At 37.9% G+C, this 17746-nt stretch overlaps 1 protein-coding gene across 1 annotated transcript in view; it reads right to left on the reverse strand.

Moving 5' to 3' along the window:
* The window catches only part of LOC110806057 (uncharacterized), a 30568-nt gene extending 15818 nt beyond the window's left edge, over positions 1 to 14750 (reverse strand). The window contains exons 1-9 of the mRNA XM_056842158.1: positions 14694 to 14750; positions 12783 to 12977; positions 12410 to 12724; positions 12237 to 12308; positions 11737 to 12155; positions 11416 to 11641; positions 11031 to 11328; positions 10721 to 10935; positions 10479 to 10652 (exon numbers count right to left, since the gene is read on the reverse strand). Coding sequence (XP_056698136.1) covers positions 10479 to 10652; positions 10721 to 10935; positions 11031 to 11328; positions 11416 to 11641; positions 11737 to 12155; positions 12237 to 12308; positions 12410 to 12724; positions 12783 to 12977; positions 14694 to 14750 — 1971 coding nt within the window. The remainder of the gene's footprint in view (positions 1 to 10478; positions 10653 to 10720; positions 10936 to 11030; positions 11329 to 11415; positions 11642 to 11736; positions 12156 to 12236; positions 12309 to 12409; positions 12725 to 12782; positions 12978 to 14693) is intronic.
* Between the last annotated feature and the right edge of the window lie 2996 nt (positions 14751 to 17746).

The raw sequence follows: 17746 nt of genomic DNA on the forward strand, positions 1-17746 counted from the left end.
GCCGTAAAGGGTAGCTTCTAAAAGTGGCAAGTCATAAAAGATAGAAACCTGTCAGAATTAGGTGTTGCACTCCAACATAAATCCTAAATGAGATAGAAAACTGCGAGAATCCTATTCCTAATATGATTCGGAAATAAGAGTTACGTATTAATTAAAATCCTAACGAGCCTAGAGTTCGTAACGGGCCCAGACGCATTCCGTCATGAAATTAATACGCACTAAAAGACTCGATTAAGTCTCAAACACTACGGATTTCAGGAATCCGAATCTGACTAAGAAAACAGCCCAAACATCAATTTCAACGCCCAGCCCTGGGCGCTGAAATTGCCTGGATCCTATTTTCAACGCCCAGAGCTGGGCGCCGAAATCTTTGACGCCCAGCACTGGGCGCTGAAAATACCTGGGACGTGTTTTTTCCTAATTCCTCGAGGATTAGAGTTCTACAATTCTATCTTTCCACGAACTCTTTTCTATAAATAGGGCCCTAAGTTCGACGTGAAAACACAACACACAATTCATATTCTGAGTATTGACTCCAACCCCTAGCCTAAGCCTCACGCTGCGAAATTATTCACGCGTTCTGTCGCAATCGATCCATAAATCGAACAGAACGTATCCTGTCCCATAATTTGAGATTCGTTAAATAAAAAGGAGAAATAGCAAATTCAAAGTGGTTAGTTTTCTGAGAACCGTGACGCACCTCTCAAGGGTGCGTCGTAATGTGTCCCTTTTCGATGATTTAATTGCTTTCCTCGCCCTTTTTATAAACTGTTAAACTAACTAAATCTGATTGTTCTATCACGCTTAATAAATATAATAATTTTGGGAAATTGGATTATCATGCTAGGTCCCTTAATGCTATCTAAATCAGATAATCGCGATCGATCTAGTATTATATGTTGCATATTGCTAAAATCAACTCAGATTAGTTAAATAGTTAACGCATGTCCCTTCAATTGTTTATGTTGAGCTAGTAAGGATATCCTGCATCTGGAGTTATCGACGAGCGAGTACACCTCTCGGTAGTTACAGTCCCCCGAACCCTCAATCTCTACCTTGCGGGTGTATGTTGAGAGATCCCCACACCAGGGATCACAAGGGAACCTACGGCCGTCGTGGTCAAACATAATTGCACTCCCTTTATGTCACGATAACCGGATTTTGTCAGTTTTTCTCATTGTCGTTAAAAACTGAATGGCGACTCCTATATTACTAGTCAATTGGGTGTAAACTCACAGGAAATCCAATTACACTTGATTGAATAAAAAGAATCGTCACACCCACGAGGGACGAGGTCATGCATTAGCCTCGTGCTTTTTCGACCCCCTCACACCCACTAATTGCAAGAACCGGTTACACTTGTATTTATCATGTTTCGTATCTTATTAATAACACATAAACATCATCTTATAAAATCATTCATAAACATATTTAAATATCATCATTCATAAAACACACTTCATAAATACATTTCATATCCCACAATCCAATAAAAATACATCATTATAAACATATTTCATAATCTCATAAAACACATTTCATAAGGTAATTGTGGGTGTTAACAATAGATGTTACCTCAACCATAGTTTATATTTCCTATTCGATGGACCGTTATCCCGAGCTCCAGGATTATTTATACTTGTAATATGAAAATATGTATAACTGAATTAATATTTTAGTTTAGAGACATAAGTAGTTTAAGTACCTCTTTTATTTGAAATGATAAATATCATATAAATGACGTTTAGAAAGCTTGCATTACTACCAAAGTTCATTTAAAATATAACAATAAATAAATAAATAAAAGGTTTAGAAATAATACCATTTATGTACTTTGGGCTTAGGGGAATAGTGGGCCAATGATAAAGAATGTTTGCTTTTTTTTAAACAAGGATGCAAACATACAGTAGTGATACAGGTTCAAACAATTTTTACAATTGGTTTCAGGAACCGACTTTGGTTTCGGTCTACAAAGGCACGAAAAGGAAAATATCAGGAGGAGAAGGTGGTTTTTTGTGCGGCTCACATACGACATACAAAGTTATTCCGGAAGAGGCTAGTCATTGGTGGTGGTGTTGGGTGGTAGTACTAGCAGTGCCCGTAGGCGGAGGTGCCGCGGAGGAGAGAGAAAGGAAGAGGCGAGAAGGAGAGGTTGAGAGAGAGGAAGGGCGGTGGTCGGGGATTATAACAACGATGATGTGTATTTATTGGAGGTGGGTTGAAATCCGACATTCCTACGAACGGTGTTCAACGGGTGGTGTTAATGGGTGCTCGTGGGTTGCTCAGAATAATGTAATTAAAATGGTAAGAAAACTTCACTGGTTTTAATGGTGAATCAGAAATTGAGGGTTGTTTGATCTTGATTTTTCAGTCTAATTGGGATGGTATTTAGAGCAATACAAAGTGCCCATTTATGTAAGTAATGATCTCATTTGCAGGACTTACAATTGACAAATGTAAGAAAATAGAAAAAGGTAGGTGATGAGTAGTGAAATCTAGTGTTTTTAGGGGAGTGAATCAGCAGGGCTAGAGCTAGTAGGTGGTATAGATGGCAAGCTCCATGGCTGCCATTTGCTAAAGTTTACACGGCAGAAAAAGAAGAGAAAGAAGGGCTGACTTAGTTTACAATGCAGTCAAAGGATATTTTTGTAAATATGCAATATTGGACCGATTTTCAGAATTTCTATTGCTATTTTGGATATTAAATGAAAATAGAAAAATGACTATGGATAAGAGTTATTATCAAAATAATTCTTTTACAAAATGCTAATAAATTTAAGTTTTCGATAAAATTTATCGTTAATAAAAACGTTAAATTATTTTATAAATGACGAAATAAGGTTTAAAATGTAGCTAAGCTCGTAAATATACAATTATATAATAATATATATCGGGTAAAAGTATTAAAATTCTCAAATAAAACTTTCGTTAATCAAATCAAAGTTAAAATTAGGATTTAAAACGATTTTAAAATAAATAAAAATAATTAAGCATAATTAATCGAGTTTTAAAAATTCGGGTATTACACTCTTACCCCCTTAGAAAATGTTTCGTCCTCGAAACTTGAAAATTAGACATATAAAATTATTGTTTGAAAATCGAAAACATTCGAGTAAAAGTATGATATTTATTTTAAAACAAAGATCTCACAATTTTATTTCAATTCTGACAATGTCTAGCCTTCATTCCGCCATCTTCTTTCATAACTCCGCTTCAACTCGAGACCTAGAATCGAAGAGTAAAGAATACAAAAGGGGCAAAATTATATGTTGATCCTTAATCGTTATTAAGGTCAATTACATTCCGCCATCGTCTTTCGTATCTCCACTTTACTTCATAAAATAGGATCGAAGAGCAAAGAACATAAAAAGGGGCAAACTTGTTAGCATAGACTAGGCTCCCATTTTACTTTGTGAGATCCCGTTTGAAAATATTTTCCACCAAAAATAGTAATGTTTTTAATACAAAATTATAATTCTTAAGATATATATAATGAAAATAAAATATTTATCTAACAATTATAATAGTCAAATAATTTGTAAAAATCATTTATTATAACAATCTCGTACTCTGAGCTCAGGAGAACTTCCATCGAAGACGGCTTCCTTGTATAACGATTAGATTACCAATACAATCGTATCAGCATAAACATATTCCACAAAGCATATTATAAAGACATAATTGAAAATTTTACATTCAACATAAGCATAACATTCATATCATAATCATTTGATCTAACCCACGAGCATGGTTTTCATAACACGTTTACATAAAACATTGTCATTCGTGCATTATATCATTTTTAGGCGACTATTTGGAGATATTGCGTTTTCGTTTGCTCTTGAGCTTCTTTGCTGCAGGAATGTTGTCGTTGACTTTCTTTATTTGATTCGTTTTGATTTCGATCTCCGATCTTTTCTTCTACGTTGAATAAATTTGTTGACTATGTTCGTTGCAGGGGTTCGAGTCAATCACGTGACAGAAAATACATCGTTGGACATACGACTTCGTTACTTATTCTTAGTATTAAAGGTAGACAACCCTCGAATTTCGCGGATAATGCTAAGTCATCAAGTGTGCCTTTATCAGAAACAATCTATCTTCCAGAAAACTTAGTTCAGACTACCTGGTTTTATAGACATGTCATTTTGTCGATTTCCTATTCTCAATTCCATTGCATTCCTCAATCATTCATAATTCATTTCGAATTTCATAATATTTATTGATATCATCAACTTGATAGACAGACTAATTCTTGATAACTCATTTTGGTAGAATCTTCAACGCTTTATATGCAAACTCAATTTCGTCTTTTCGATCACCATAAATCATGTTTTCCACATAACATTTTGCAAAACCTTAAATTCTCTCGCTTAGCTTTGTTTATGGAGATTATCAAGCATCTTTTCAGATAAATACATAAAAACAATCCTTAGAAATTATGCGGAATGGTAATCTAAGAATCGATTTCAATCATAACTTCAATGCTTAAAACCTCGATTTAATTGTTGATTCGCCACTTACGAAATACAAACTCATGCTCTTTCGACATTCTATCATTCAATCTTTTCGATAGACTAATTCCTGATAACTCTTTTTGATAAAATCCTCAAAATCTTATTCATGTGTCAACTAAAACGGGTCTTCTACCATAACTCACGTAGTTCATAACATTTATGTTAACTTCTTAGCTTCCTTAATAGAGGGATATCAATCATCTTTTAGATACTAGACTTTTGTACTTATACACCAAAATATTCATCATGGAAAAACACGGGAAGGTAACACTAGAATCCATTTCATTCATAATTTGAACACTTTAAACCTATAATAACCTCAACTTAATTAGTGATCCACCACTCGTGAAATACAACATTATGCTCATTTTGTACTTAAACATTTATACTATCCTTAAAGGTTCCACAACCATTAAAATTCCTCAAAACAATTCATACCCACAAAATCTTTGTGTTCGCACCGTGCTTAACTTAACTTCTTCCAAGAAAACAGTAATGCTTAAACTTTGCCTAGTCTGTCTAGGGTAGGAAACTCATAACATGACATAATAAACATGAAAACAAGGGAAGTTTGGATCCAAAGAGAGAGAGAGCTAAATTAAAATAATATTAGCGTTGTCGCCATCGTGAATGTTGCGCTTGTTGTGAGCTTCGATATTTCGCATAACATATTCAATCAGGAAAACATAAATAACAGGAGAATAAATCCCTTTAATCCCGTTCCTACACTCACACTCATTCCATTTTAACTTGACTTGATTTTAACATATTCTTTTTAACTTATTCCTTAAAATTCTTGCTTAAAGCCTAATGAATTTTATTTCGTGCAAAACCCGTAAGGGCTAACACTTATGGTCGCAGAACCTTGGCTTTGATACCAAACTGTAAAGCCCCGACTTCTAAACACCATTAATTAGGTTAATTATCTTTAATTAGCAGCGAAAACCCTAATTTAGTCGGAGCGTCACATGCCATATCTCCCTCGTGGGAAACACAAGGCGACATAACCTTTTTAAATTCGCAGGGACTAAGGAGAAGTAGAAGGCTTGATAAAGGAGAGATGGATTTACGCGTGGGAAATGGAGTACGGATTGCTGCATTAGCCGTAGAATCTTATTTTATTTCTTTGCCCAGTGGTTTTGTTTTGGAACTAGAAAACTGTTACTATGTTTCTAGTATCACCAGAAACATTATTTCCGTTTCAAGTTTGGATTCTAAAGGTTTTAGTTTTCAATTTAAAGACAATAGTTGTTCTTTTGCTTTGAATGGAATGTTTTATGGTTCAGCACAACAAGAAAATGGTCTATATGTGCTAGATACGAGCAAACACGTTTATAACATAAATACTAAAAAGGCTAAAACTGGTGATTCCGATCTCACATTTCTGTGGCATTGTCGATTAGGCCATATAAACACAAAGCGCATGGAATTACTTCAACGAAAGGGAATTCTAGAATCATTCGACTTAGAGAAGATTGATCAATGGGAATCTTGTTTACTTGGCAATATAACAAAGCAACCTTTCTCAAAGGTGGGAGAAAGAGCAAGCGAACTACTAGGGCTAATACATACGGACGTATGTGGGCCTATGAGTACGAAAGCTAGAGGGGAGTTCAACTATTTCATAACGTTTACAGAAGATTTCAGTAGATATGGCTATATTTACTTAATGAAACACAAGTCTGAATCGTTTGAGAAATTCCGAGAATTTCAAAATGAAGTAGAGAATCAACATGGCAAGAAAATCAAAGCTTTAAGATCGGATCGAGGAGGTGAATATCTTAGCCACGAGTTTATAACCATCTAAAAGAATGCGATATTCTTTCTGAATTGACTGCTCTGGGGACACCTCAATGGAATGGAGTGTCGGAACGGAGAAACAGGACCTTACTCGATATAGTCAGGTCAATGGTGGGTCAAGCCGAACTTCCTTTACAATTTTGGGGATATGCGTTGCAAACAGCAGCACTCACACTGAATCGTGCTCCGTCAAAAGCTGTTGAAAAGACTCCATATGAATTATGGACTGGGAAACTTCCAAAGTTGTCTTTTCTAAAGATTTGGGGTTACGAAGCATATGTCAAGCGATTAATTTCGGACAAGCTCGAACAAAAATCTGATAAATGTTTCTTCGTTGGGTATCCAAAAGAAACAAAGGGGTATTACTTCTACAACAAGTCAGACAACAAGGTATTCGTTGCTCGTGACAGTTTTTTTTTTTGAAAGAAACATATTTCCAAATTGACAAGTGGGAGAATAATAGACCTCGAAGAGATTCGAGACGAACAACGAACCAAGAACTCTTTAGAAGTAGTTCAGGATGAATAACCTCCAAGGTATTTAGAAGATCCAGTGGGAGTAGTTCCTCAAAACGTTGTTGCCTCTCGTAAGTCAAATAGAACTAAGGTTCAGCCGGACAGATGGACATGCGTCCTCTTGACTGAAAACTTAGACGTTCTCATATTAGATAGTGACGAACCTATGACTTACAAGTAAGCTATGACGAGCCCAAGCTCCACTAAATGGTTAGAGTCCATGAAATCCGAAAGAGACTCCATGTCTGAAAATCAAGTCTGGGATTTGGTAGATTTGTCAGATGGGTTTACACTTATCGGATGCAAATGGGTCTTCAAATTGAAGAAAGACAAAGATGGAATTGTATACATATACAAAGCTAGATTGGTAGAAAAAGGTTACTGGCAAGTTCACGGCGTTGACTACGATGAAACCTTTTCTCCAGTCGCGATGCTTAAGTCTATTCGGATAATCCTTACGATTCCCGCGTTACATGACTATGAAATATGGCAAATGGATGTCAAAACTGCCTTCTTGAATGGTGTTCTTGAAGAGACTGTGTTTATGATGCAGCCAGAGGGTTTTGTCGATCAAACGAACCAAGGAAAGGTATGCAAGCTTAAGAAGTCCATTTACGGACTAAAGCAGGCATCAAGGAGTTGGAATAAACGATTTGATGAATCAGTCAATATGTTTGGCTTCATCAAGAATCAGGACGAATCTTGTGTATACAAGAAGGCCAGTGGGAGTAAAATTGCATTCCTAGTCTTTTATGTAGATGACATACTGCTTATTGGAAAGGACATTCCTATGTTGGAGTCTGTAAAGACTTGGCTTGGAAAGTGTTTCTTACTGAAGGACTTAGGAGAGGCACAGTACATATTGGGCATCAAGATCTATAGGGATAGATCTAAGAGGATGATTGGACTAAGCCAGAGCACTTACATTGACAAAGTGCTAGATAGGTTTAATATGATGGAAGCCAAGAGAGGCCATCTACCCATGTCACATGGCACATATCTAAGCAAGACTTAGTGTCCCAAAACATCTGATGAGCGTAGAAAGATGAGTGGAATTCCACACGCTTCGACTATTGGATCCATCATGTATGATATGATTTGTACAAGGCCGGATGTTTCGTTCGCACTCAGTGCAACGAGCAGGTACCAGTCAGAACCAGGTGAGGCACATTGGACTGCTGCCAAGAATATCCTAAAGTACCTGAAAAGGACTAAGGATCAGTTTTTGTTTTATGGTGGTACAGATGAGTTGATTGTTAAGGGCTATACGGACACAAGCTTTCAAACCGCCAGAGATGATTTCAGATCACAGTCTGGGTTTTTGTTATGCCTTAATGGCGGAGCAGTAAGCTGGAAAAGTGCTAAGCAAAGCACTATTGCGCATTCTACAACTGAAGCCCAGTACATTGCTGCCTCAGAAGCCGCAAAGGAAGCTGTTTGGATTCGGAAGTTCATCGAAGAACTTGGAGTTATCCCCTCCATTAAAGGACCAGTGGCTTTGTATTGCGACAATAGCGGAGCCATTGCCCAGGCAAAGGAGCCTAGGAGCCACCAGAAGTCCAAGCACGTACTGCGGCCATTTCATATTCTTTGAGAGATCGTTGAAAGGAAAGAAATCGAGATTTGCAAGGTTGGAACTGACGACAACGTCGCGGATCCATTGACTAAACCGTTGCCACAAGTGAAGCACAACGCACATGTAGCAACCATGGGAATCAAGCATGTTGGAGACTGGCTTTGATTTTCTAAGTTTTGTTTTAGAACATTTGTTAGATCTATGTTTAAAACAATTGGTTAAACCATTTCATATTTATGAAATTTATTATTTCATATTCATTTAATTTTGGTTTAGTATTAAATGATAAGTCCATGTGATTCAAAACATTCAAATGGGATGTCAAGATGGATTCTTCGACAAAGAAACACCCATAAGTGAACTTGAATATTAAAGTCACAAAGGATCCCTAATCCAGGTCATTGAAAGGTGGACGACCAATGATTAATGAAGATTAGATTGCAAGTAGATTTTTGGTTCTGTTTCTTGAACTAGTTTGACTGGATGTCAGAATCTTTTGCATAGATACTTATTGGATCTTGTATCGGATTGACCATGAGAACACTTTAAGAGATTAAAGTCATGTCATAAGTAGTTCTCATTAATGGTGATTAGAACCATTCCTCAGAACATGAGCGATTATGTCTGCTCGTTTGAGAATTAGTCCGCTTTGATGCTTGCTAAACGTCGCACCGTAAAAGGAGGCTATAAAAGCAATCATTGGGTGTACTATGAATCAAAGTGAGTGTTCGTAGATTACAAGAATGGATTGTCCTCCTATCTTTGATAGGATATGCTGTTGTTGTGTAACAAGGCCTCTCGGAGAGTTAGATACTGTGAAAATGCATGGTCGTGCTCAGAATGGTTAAGGCATAACCTTCTGTAAAAGTTTAATAGTTGAGCTCTTTAATCCAAGAAACACTTCTGGACCTAATAAGGATGGCTTGGATCTTACCTTATGTTCAGTAAGTAACACTAAGTGACAAAGAAATGTGAATGCACACTTGTATGAATGACAAGTGGGAGAGTGAAGGAAATATGTCCTTCACCGAAGGTGCATTAAGTCTAATACCAAGGTTCAAATTAATTGCGAACAATTAATTCAGTGAGATCAAGTGATCGGAATAGCTAGCTGGAGCAATGCTTCCGATCAGTGAGTTCTAATAGATATTAAGCTCACAACTTACTCTTGACTGAACCTACAAGGTCACACCAATGGCATGTAACAGATCACCGAATTAAATGAATCGGAAATTCATTTAATAGCTTTTCGGGAATTAGTTTTGGAAAACGTATTATACGATACGACCTTGCATCGGAATCGTATATCGTATCGCGAATATTAGTAAGCTGGGCGAAACGAATAATTGTATCGTACGACGGTGATTCGTCGTATAAGATACGATAATTAATAGTCATAAGGCATTAGTCGCGCATACGAGGAGCATCGGAGCTGCCGTCCCGTCGAGCCAAGCGCGCAAGCGCGCAAGGCCCAACTAGCTAGCGAGCAAAGCGAGCAGGCCAGCCCGTGACGTGGCATAAGCGTGCAACAAGCAACAACAACACATCAGCGAGCACGCGAGGCCCATGGCCCAGCTGCTCGGCTGTGCGCGTTGTGGGCTTCGGCCTGCAGCGTGATGGCTGTGCGCGGGTCTGTGAGGCCGAGTGTGCAAGTGTGGCCGATCAAGGCCTTGTCTTGGCCAGTTACAATAATATAATATTTAGTTATTATATTTTTACACACAACACACAACCCACAATCAGTTTTCCAGAAACCCTAAACCTAATTCTAATATTACGTTCTTCAGTTTTCTCTCTGTGAAAATTGTTCATCCCGAAAAGTAAAAACTCTTGAGTGATTGTCTAAGCTACGATTATCAACGGGTCTGAATGTGTCGGTGAACCAAGTAGAGGAACGACAAGTGGAGTTCGTTGTTCGTGTTCGTTGATACATTACTCGGGAAAATACGCTTCGAATGTAAGTTTGCTTGATTTGTGATTTATACATGTTTCCTGGCTTTGGGGATTGTTCTGCACATGTTATGTATGTTTAACTGTATTCCCCTACATAAACAAGATTCGATCTCTAACATTTGTCTTAATCCTAACTACAATATTCTGCACAGTTGGGATTGAAGAGTTCCAAAAACTACTATTTCTGCTTGTCCAAACAGAATAAACTGCAGCAGCTAACATTGCAAAACCAACTTGCCTCCTGAATTTAGACAATCTGCCATGACTAATGAATCTCATAAGCTGCTTCAGCTTACAAGAAGGAAAAGAAATTCTTAACCAAGCTTTAAGTGCAATGATGCACCTGCTATTGTAAGGACACTCAAAGACAAGTGAGTATGATCTTCATCAGCTTGTCCACAGAGAAAACAAGCTGCAGAATTGCTTACACCAAATCTTGCCAATTTTGCAGTGGTTTGGAGCCTACCCTGCACTGCCAACCAGCATATAAATCTATGTTTGGGAATATTCAACCTATCCCAAACCATGGTATCCCAATGAATCAGAGGTTTTGGCCCAATAATCTTCTCATAAACTGTTTTCACAGAATAATGAGGCATAGCAGTAAACTCAGCCTGAGTATAAACTAACTTGATCCTTTCTTTTATGGCACATATCTTCTTCCAATACCAGCTAGCAGAAGCTGCAGGCAGGTAATCCCACCAATCCCCATCTTTAATGTACACAACATGAATCCATTAATCCAAACATTGTCCTGCTTAGAGGCAATAGCCCAAACATACTTCCCCATGTTTGCAATGTTCCAAGTGATCACATCTCTGAAGCCAAGACCACCCTGTTTCTTATCACAACAAGAACTTTCCCAAGAGATATTACTAATTTGATGACTATAAGCCTGGCCACTCCATAGAAATGATCTACAAAACTTAGTGACTTCCTGCAATAATCTCTTGGGAAGTATAAACACCTAAGACCAGTACATATGCACACTCATAAGAACAGAATTAATGAGCTGCATTCTTGCTGTATAGGAGAGATTCCTTGAACTTCACACTTTGATCCTAGCAATCATCTTATCCACTAGAACATCACATTGAGCTACTGAAATTCTTTTAGCACAGATGGGAACTCCTAAATACTTAAAAGGAAGCTTACTCCTAGTAAAACCAGAAACATTTACAACTCTGGTGATATCATTCTCAGACATGTCACAACAATAGATAGAAGACTTCTGCTTATTGGCCAATAAACCAGAAGAAGCAGAGAAAAGCTCAAAAGCTCTTGAACCAAAAGATACATAGAGGGGAACTCACCTTTACTACACAAGATTAGATCATCTGCAAAACATAAATGAGTGAGCTTAATTTCTTTGCACCTAGGATGGAACTGAAACTGAGGGAACTCACTCATTCTATTGAGGATTCTGGATAGATACTCCATACAGAGAACAAATAATAGAGGAGACATGGGATCTCCCTGTCTTAAACCCCTTTCTGACTTGAAGAAACCATGCATTGTCCCATTGAGCATCAAAGAGAATTTAGGAGTGAATACACACTCCATAACAAGGGCCAAAAAATCACTAGGAAACCCCAAGTGTACAAGCATTTCTTTAAGGAATTCCCAATCCACTGTGTCATAGGCTTTTTGAAGACCAATCTTCATCATGCAGCTAGGCTTAGCACTCTTCCTACCATACTGCTTCACCAAGTCCTGAACCACCATGATATTATGAACTATGTATTTACCATGGACAAACCCCCCTTGATTTTCAATGATCAAATCTGGCAAAATCTGTCTCAATCTACCACAAATTACCTTAGTAATACACTTGTAAAGAGTATTACAACAAGAAATGGGTCTGAATTGACTCACATTCTTTGGAGATTTAGTCTTAGGAATGAGAGTAATGACTGTATGATTAAGCTCTTTTAACAATTTTCCTTGCTGCAGAACATCAAGCACAACCGTATAATATCATCTCCAACAATATTCCAAGCATCCTAATAGAAATATGAACCAAATCCATCAGGACCTGGGGCTTTCACACCAGGAATAGAGAACAATGCCTTCTTCACTTCAGCAGTTGTGTATGGAGCATTAAGGATAGCCCTATGAGCATCAGTAACCATAGGACCAGAATGAACAATATGCCTAAGCACATGTCTTCTATCAGTATGGGTGGTACCCAACAGATCAGTATAATAATTCGAAAAAGCTTGGGAAATATCTGTAGGATTATCTCTCCATACCCCATCCATGTCATGAATACTGTAAACCTGATTATGAACATTCCTAGCTTTGATACTCTGGTGAAAGAGAGAAGTATTTTCATCACCATCTTTAAGCCATGCAGCTTTTTCCTTTTGTTTCAAGAAATCCAAATAATTAAGCTTGGTGCTTAATTTTATAATTCTGTACTGCAATGATTTCTGCATCAGCAAGTGTCTGGTCAGCAGGATGTAGATGCATTGCATTATGAGCTGTAACCATGTCATGATAAGCTTGAAGATCAGCAGCTTGGATATCAGGAAAACCACTCCTATTCAGCTCTTTAAGTGCCAACTTCACCTTCTTCAACTTATGAACTACATTTCGAAACAATATATTTGTTTCCTGTAATATTTTCAATTATAGTAATATTTCCACTTCTAATAAATTTCCAATTCGAACCATATTTCCGTTTTCGGAATATCTTCGTTTCAGACATATATGCTCGTCTTTGCCTTTTGATGGTTTGTTTAGCTCCCACTGAAACCAACATCCATCATTTTTTAAAATCCATTATTTGAGTATTTATTGAATTTTATATTACCTATACGGGATCCGTCCACGCACTATTTGTGTGACCCTACGGGTTATTCAAGAGTAAGTTGTGGCATTAATATTGTTAATGTCACTTGAACTGAAGCTGCCTCTAACTAGGCATTCAGATCACTTGATCTCACTAAATAATTAACTCGTTTAATCAATACTGAACCACATTTATTAGACTTCGCATTAAATGAAAACTTGGACCAAGGGCAGATTTCCTTCAGTGGTATGATTTTTTTTCCTTTTAATCCAACCAAAAAAGTATGATTAATAATTCAACATAATCAAAATGATTTCATATGAAAATTTCCAAGAATAAATTCATAACAGAAGCTTTTTGACAGAAAAAAAGGTTTTTGATTCAGATATAAGAATTATATTTATGGATTTTTTTGTTAATGGATGGATATGTATATTTTCAAGTGATTGGTTTTAAGTGTACATGTGTTGGTGCTCACTTTCATAAAGAGCTGGTTGTTACGATTGGTGTATTATACCTAAAATTTAGCGCTAGCAAAACAAATGAACGAAATTCAATCATTTGTACCATAATAAAAATTTAAAATTTATAAAATATTTTAAATATATAATTTCAAATTAATTTACACATTTCATATTAACTATTAAATAAATATAAAATTTTAATAAGAAAATAGCATTTTGCACATCAATGCGCGAATTTTTTCGACCTTAAAATATGGGGCGTTACACCCAGCCTGGACTGCTGGCTCCAGCGTAATACGCTGGAATCCAACACGGCCTGCTGGAATTATTCTGAAGATTTTGGAAATCTTCATGAGCGATGGATTGATTAGATAATATCTCGCTCGCCCGGGCTCATTTTTAGGCCTATGATAGCTTGTTGGAACGCTACAGATTTCTGCTTTCTAAACCAATTAAAATAATTGGTTTATCATTTGTAAAACTCAAGATAAGTCCCAAGTAGTGAACCATATAGAGTTTTAAAAAACGATTCAGTTTTAGTAAATGACTCATAACCTTTTCGTTACAAATCAGTATTGAGCTTATGATATGTGAATGAAAATACTATTTGAAGGGGTATCCAACCATGAAGTATTAATTGCCAGCTAATCAAGATCATATGGATGGAATGATCTTGGTTTTGGTTATACCGATCTTGTTGAGGCTTGATTGTGACAACTTTATGGCTTAGTAGTTGGAATGGGCCCTTTAAAAATGTTTATGAAATTTATAATGATTAATGAAGTTGTGAAATGATTTCTTTCCCCTTTTCATGAGTGCGGACCCAAATGATTAAGGTCGTACTAAATAAACAAAGTTGATTAAGTCCGATCATAAGACGCTTTTGGGAGGGAACTTTTTAGGGGTCTACATAAGCCCCCACTTTGAATGAGTCTAAAAGACTAAGTCTATAATTAGTCTTATTAGACGAAAGTCAAAGTACATAACCGTGGGTCAGAAAATTGTTAAGTACATTCTGCAACCCGAACCGTTTTATTCGCCGGTTCCTGCAAAGTTTAACATTAGTGCACGTACCATTTCGCATGTCCTGTTTTGTCTTCCTTGTGCTTTTGAAGACTGGACTTGATGCATGTGCAATTTCACCCCTTTTGGCAAAATTGGTTGCTGTAGACACCTACTTTTGTCCCCATTCCCGAAAGGGAAGGTTCGATGATGAAAACATAAATCTCCACTTGACAACGCATCTCCTATAAAATAACGAATCTCGATCACCCCTTTTCATTTCACCCGAAACCTGCTATTTATAGAAACCTGCTAAAAATAGTAACTTCCGTAAAGGGTAGTTGTTAAAAGTGGCAAGTAATAAAAGATAGAAACCTGTCAGAATTAGGTGTTGCACTCCAACATAAATCCTAAATGAGATAGAAATTGCGAGAGAATCCTATTCCTAATATGATTCGAAAGTGAGAGTTACGTATTAATTAGAATCCTAACGAGCCTAGAGTTCGTAACGGGCCCAGACGCATTCCGTCACAAGGTTAATACGCACTAAAAGACTCGATTAAGTCTCAAATACTCCGGATTCTAGGAATCCGAATCTGACTAAGAAAATAGCCCAGATCCTATTTTCAACGCCTGGCTCTGGGCGCCGAAATCTTCGGCGCCCAGGTCTGGGCGCTGAAATTACCTGGGACGTGTTCTTTCCTAATTCCTCGTGGATTAGAGATCTACAATTCTATCTTTCCACGAACTCTTTTCTATAAATATAGCCCAAGTTCGACGTGAAAACAACACACAATTATTATTCTGAGTATTGACTCTAAACCCATAAGCCTAAGCCTCACGCTGCAAAACTGATCACGCGTTCTGTCGCAATCGATCCATAAATCGAACAGAACGTATCCCGTCCCATAATTTGAGATTCGTTAAATAAAAGGAGAAATAGCAAAGTCAAAGTGGTTAGTTTTCTGAGAACCGTGACGCACCTCTCAAGGGTGCGTCGTAATGTGTCCCTTCTCCATGGTTTAATTGCTTTCCTCGCCCTTTTATGAACTGTTAAACTAATTAAATCTGATTGTTCTATCACGCCTAATAAAGATAATATGTTGGGAAATTGGATTATCATGCTAGGTCCCTTAATACAATCTAAATCAGATAATCGCGCTCGATCTAGTACTATATGTTGCATATTGTTAAAACCAACTCAGATTAGTTTAATAGTTAACGCATGTCCCTTCAATTATTTATGCTGAGCTAGTAAGGATATCCTGCCTCTGGAGTTATCGAAGAGCGAGTACTCCTCTCGGTAGTTACAGTCCCCCGAACCCTCAATCTCTACCTTGCGGGTGTATGTTGAGAGATCCCCACACCAGGGATCACAAGGGAACCTACGGCCGTCGTGGTCAAACATAATTGCACTCCCTTTATGTCACGATAACCGGGTTTTGTCAGTTTTTCTTATTGTCGTTAAAAACTGAATGGCGACTCCTATATTACTAGTCAATTGGGTGTAAACTCACAGGAAATCCAATTACACTTGATTTGATAAAAAGAAACGTCACACCCACGAGGGACAAGGTCACGCATTAGCCTCGCGCTTTTCCGACCCCCTCACAGTGGCGACTCCACTAGGGATAGTGAAGGAAATACTCGTGCTTGTAGGTAATCAAAATAGCCGAAGGGTGAAACGATCCTACCCCGCGTTTATTTCCCCATCAAGTTGGGACGACCTGAAAATCAGCATATTAATGTGAACGGACTGAACCGCATAACGAATCTTGGCTCCCTTGGGATGTTTCATCTCGGGAGTTGGGACTAAGGATACCCATCGCCAACCGGGGGGTGCATACGCTTCGAATGTTGTCAACTCGGCACTTTCGCTAGTAGTACACCCGTCCCAAACCTAATCGCTCGCCCACTAGGTCCCTCTCATTGGTGCATGCCCCCTTGGCTTACATCGTGATTGGCCTCTTGGGCGAAATTCGTCTGTTGAAGGCACTACCTCGACCGGGGCATGTGTTGGATCTGCGATAGAAGCGGTACCAAGCCGGCGTAAATACTACCCATAGAAGCCTATCATAAACTACATGACATATTATTATCTTGCCTCATGATGTAATGTTAGTTATGTGTAGCGAAATATGTGATTGTGTGTGACAAATAACGTTAGAAAACCAACGACCTTAAAAATTTCCCAAACATTCATAAACCAATTGGCCAAAGAGTTATACCGAAATACGTGTTCCGCAAACCCGAACGATCGCCACAAAAATAAGCGACGCTCGGGATGGCCCGTAACGAATCCCACGAACGCTGCACAACGCGTAAAGGACGTTATTAGGCAAGCACGCAAAATCAAAGTCGCATAAACAAAAAAGTAGACGCAAACAGAAAACGAGAACCAGCCAGGGACGCATTTTCAGCGCCCCTGGCTGGGCGCCGATATCTCTCACGCCCTTTGCTGAGCGCTGAAGTTGCTGTCTGGCCTTTTGGTCAGGCACAACAACCTCGGTGCCCACATATGAAGAAAATACGTAGCAAAAAAAAACTTTTCGTGAAAAAAATTGCTACGAGGGCGTATGAAAAAGCACTCGATTCTAAAAGCGACTTATAAAAAAATAAATAACTCTTTGTGTCGTTGTTAGGCCTCCTACGACGACGATGTTCGGCACCAAAACCGAGCATGCTAATTAAACCTTGAATGTCACATGGGCAAAGAATTCGAAAAATAATAAAGTTTTCAAGGAAAAATAATGTTGGAATAAAAAATAAATAAATCCGAGTCTAGACTAGGCCATGCCAAAGTACAATCTAAATCCTAAGTCTTAGTTGTCTTATCCATAGAATCGGTCCTAATGCTTGGTGTCGTTCTGCAAGTTAAAAGGTTAAACCATATTGAGTCTCCCTTCCTAACATTTAAATCAATAAGCACCCATATGTAATTGTTATCCCTTGCTAAGAATCTACGGCCTCAATACTCTCTCTCACCAATAAAAAGAATATGTTATAGTATTTGCAAAATGGAAACAGTTACATTCTGAAAATCATTCCCCCATAGTCGCACAACCCCCCAAAGTGAACCTAAGGTGTCAATACCATTAGCAAAAATTAATGGCCTCAAGGCTTAT

This window comes from Spinacia oleracea, chromosome 4, assembly GCF_020520425.1.
Source record: "Spinacia oleracea cultivar Varoflay chromosome 4, BTI_SOV_V1, whole genome shotgun sequence".
In the NCBI taxonomy this organism is placed as follows: domain Eukaryota; kingdom Viridiplantae; phylum Streptophyta; class Magnoliopsida; order Caryophyllales; family Amaranthaceae; genus Spinacia; species Spinacia oleracea.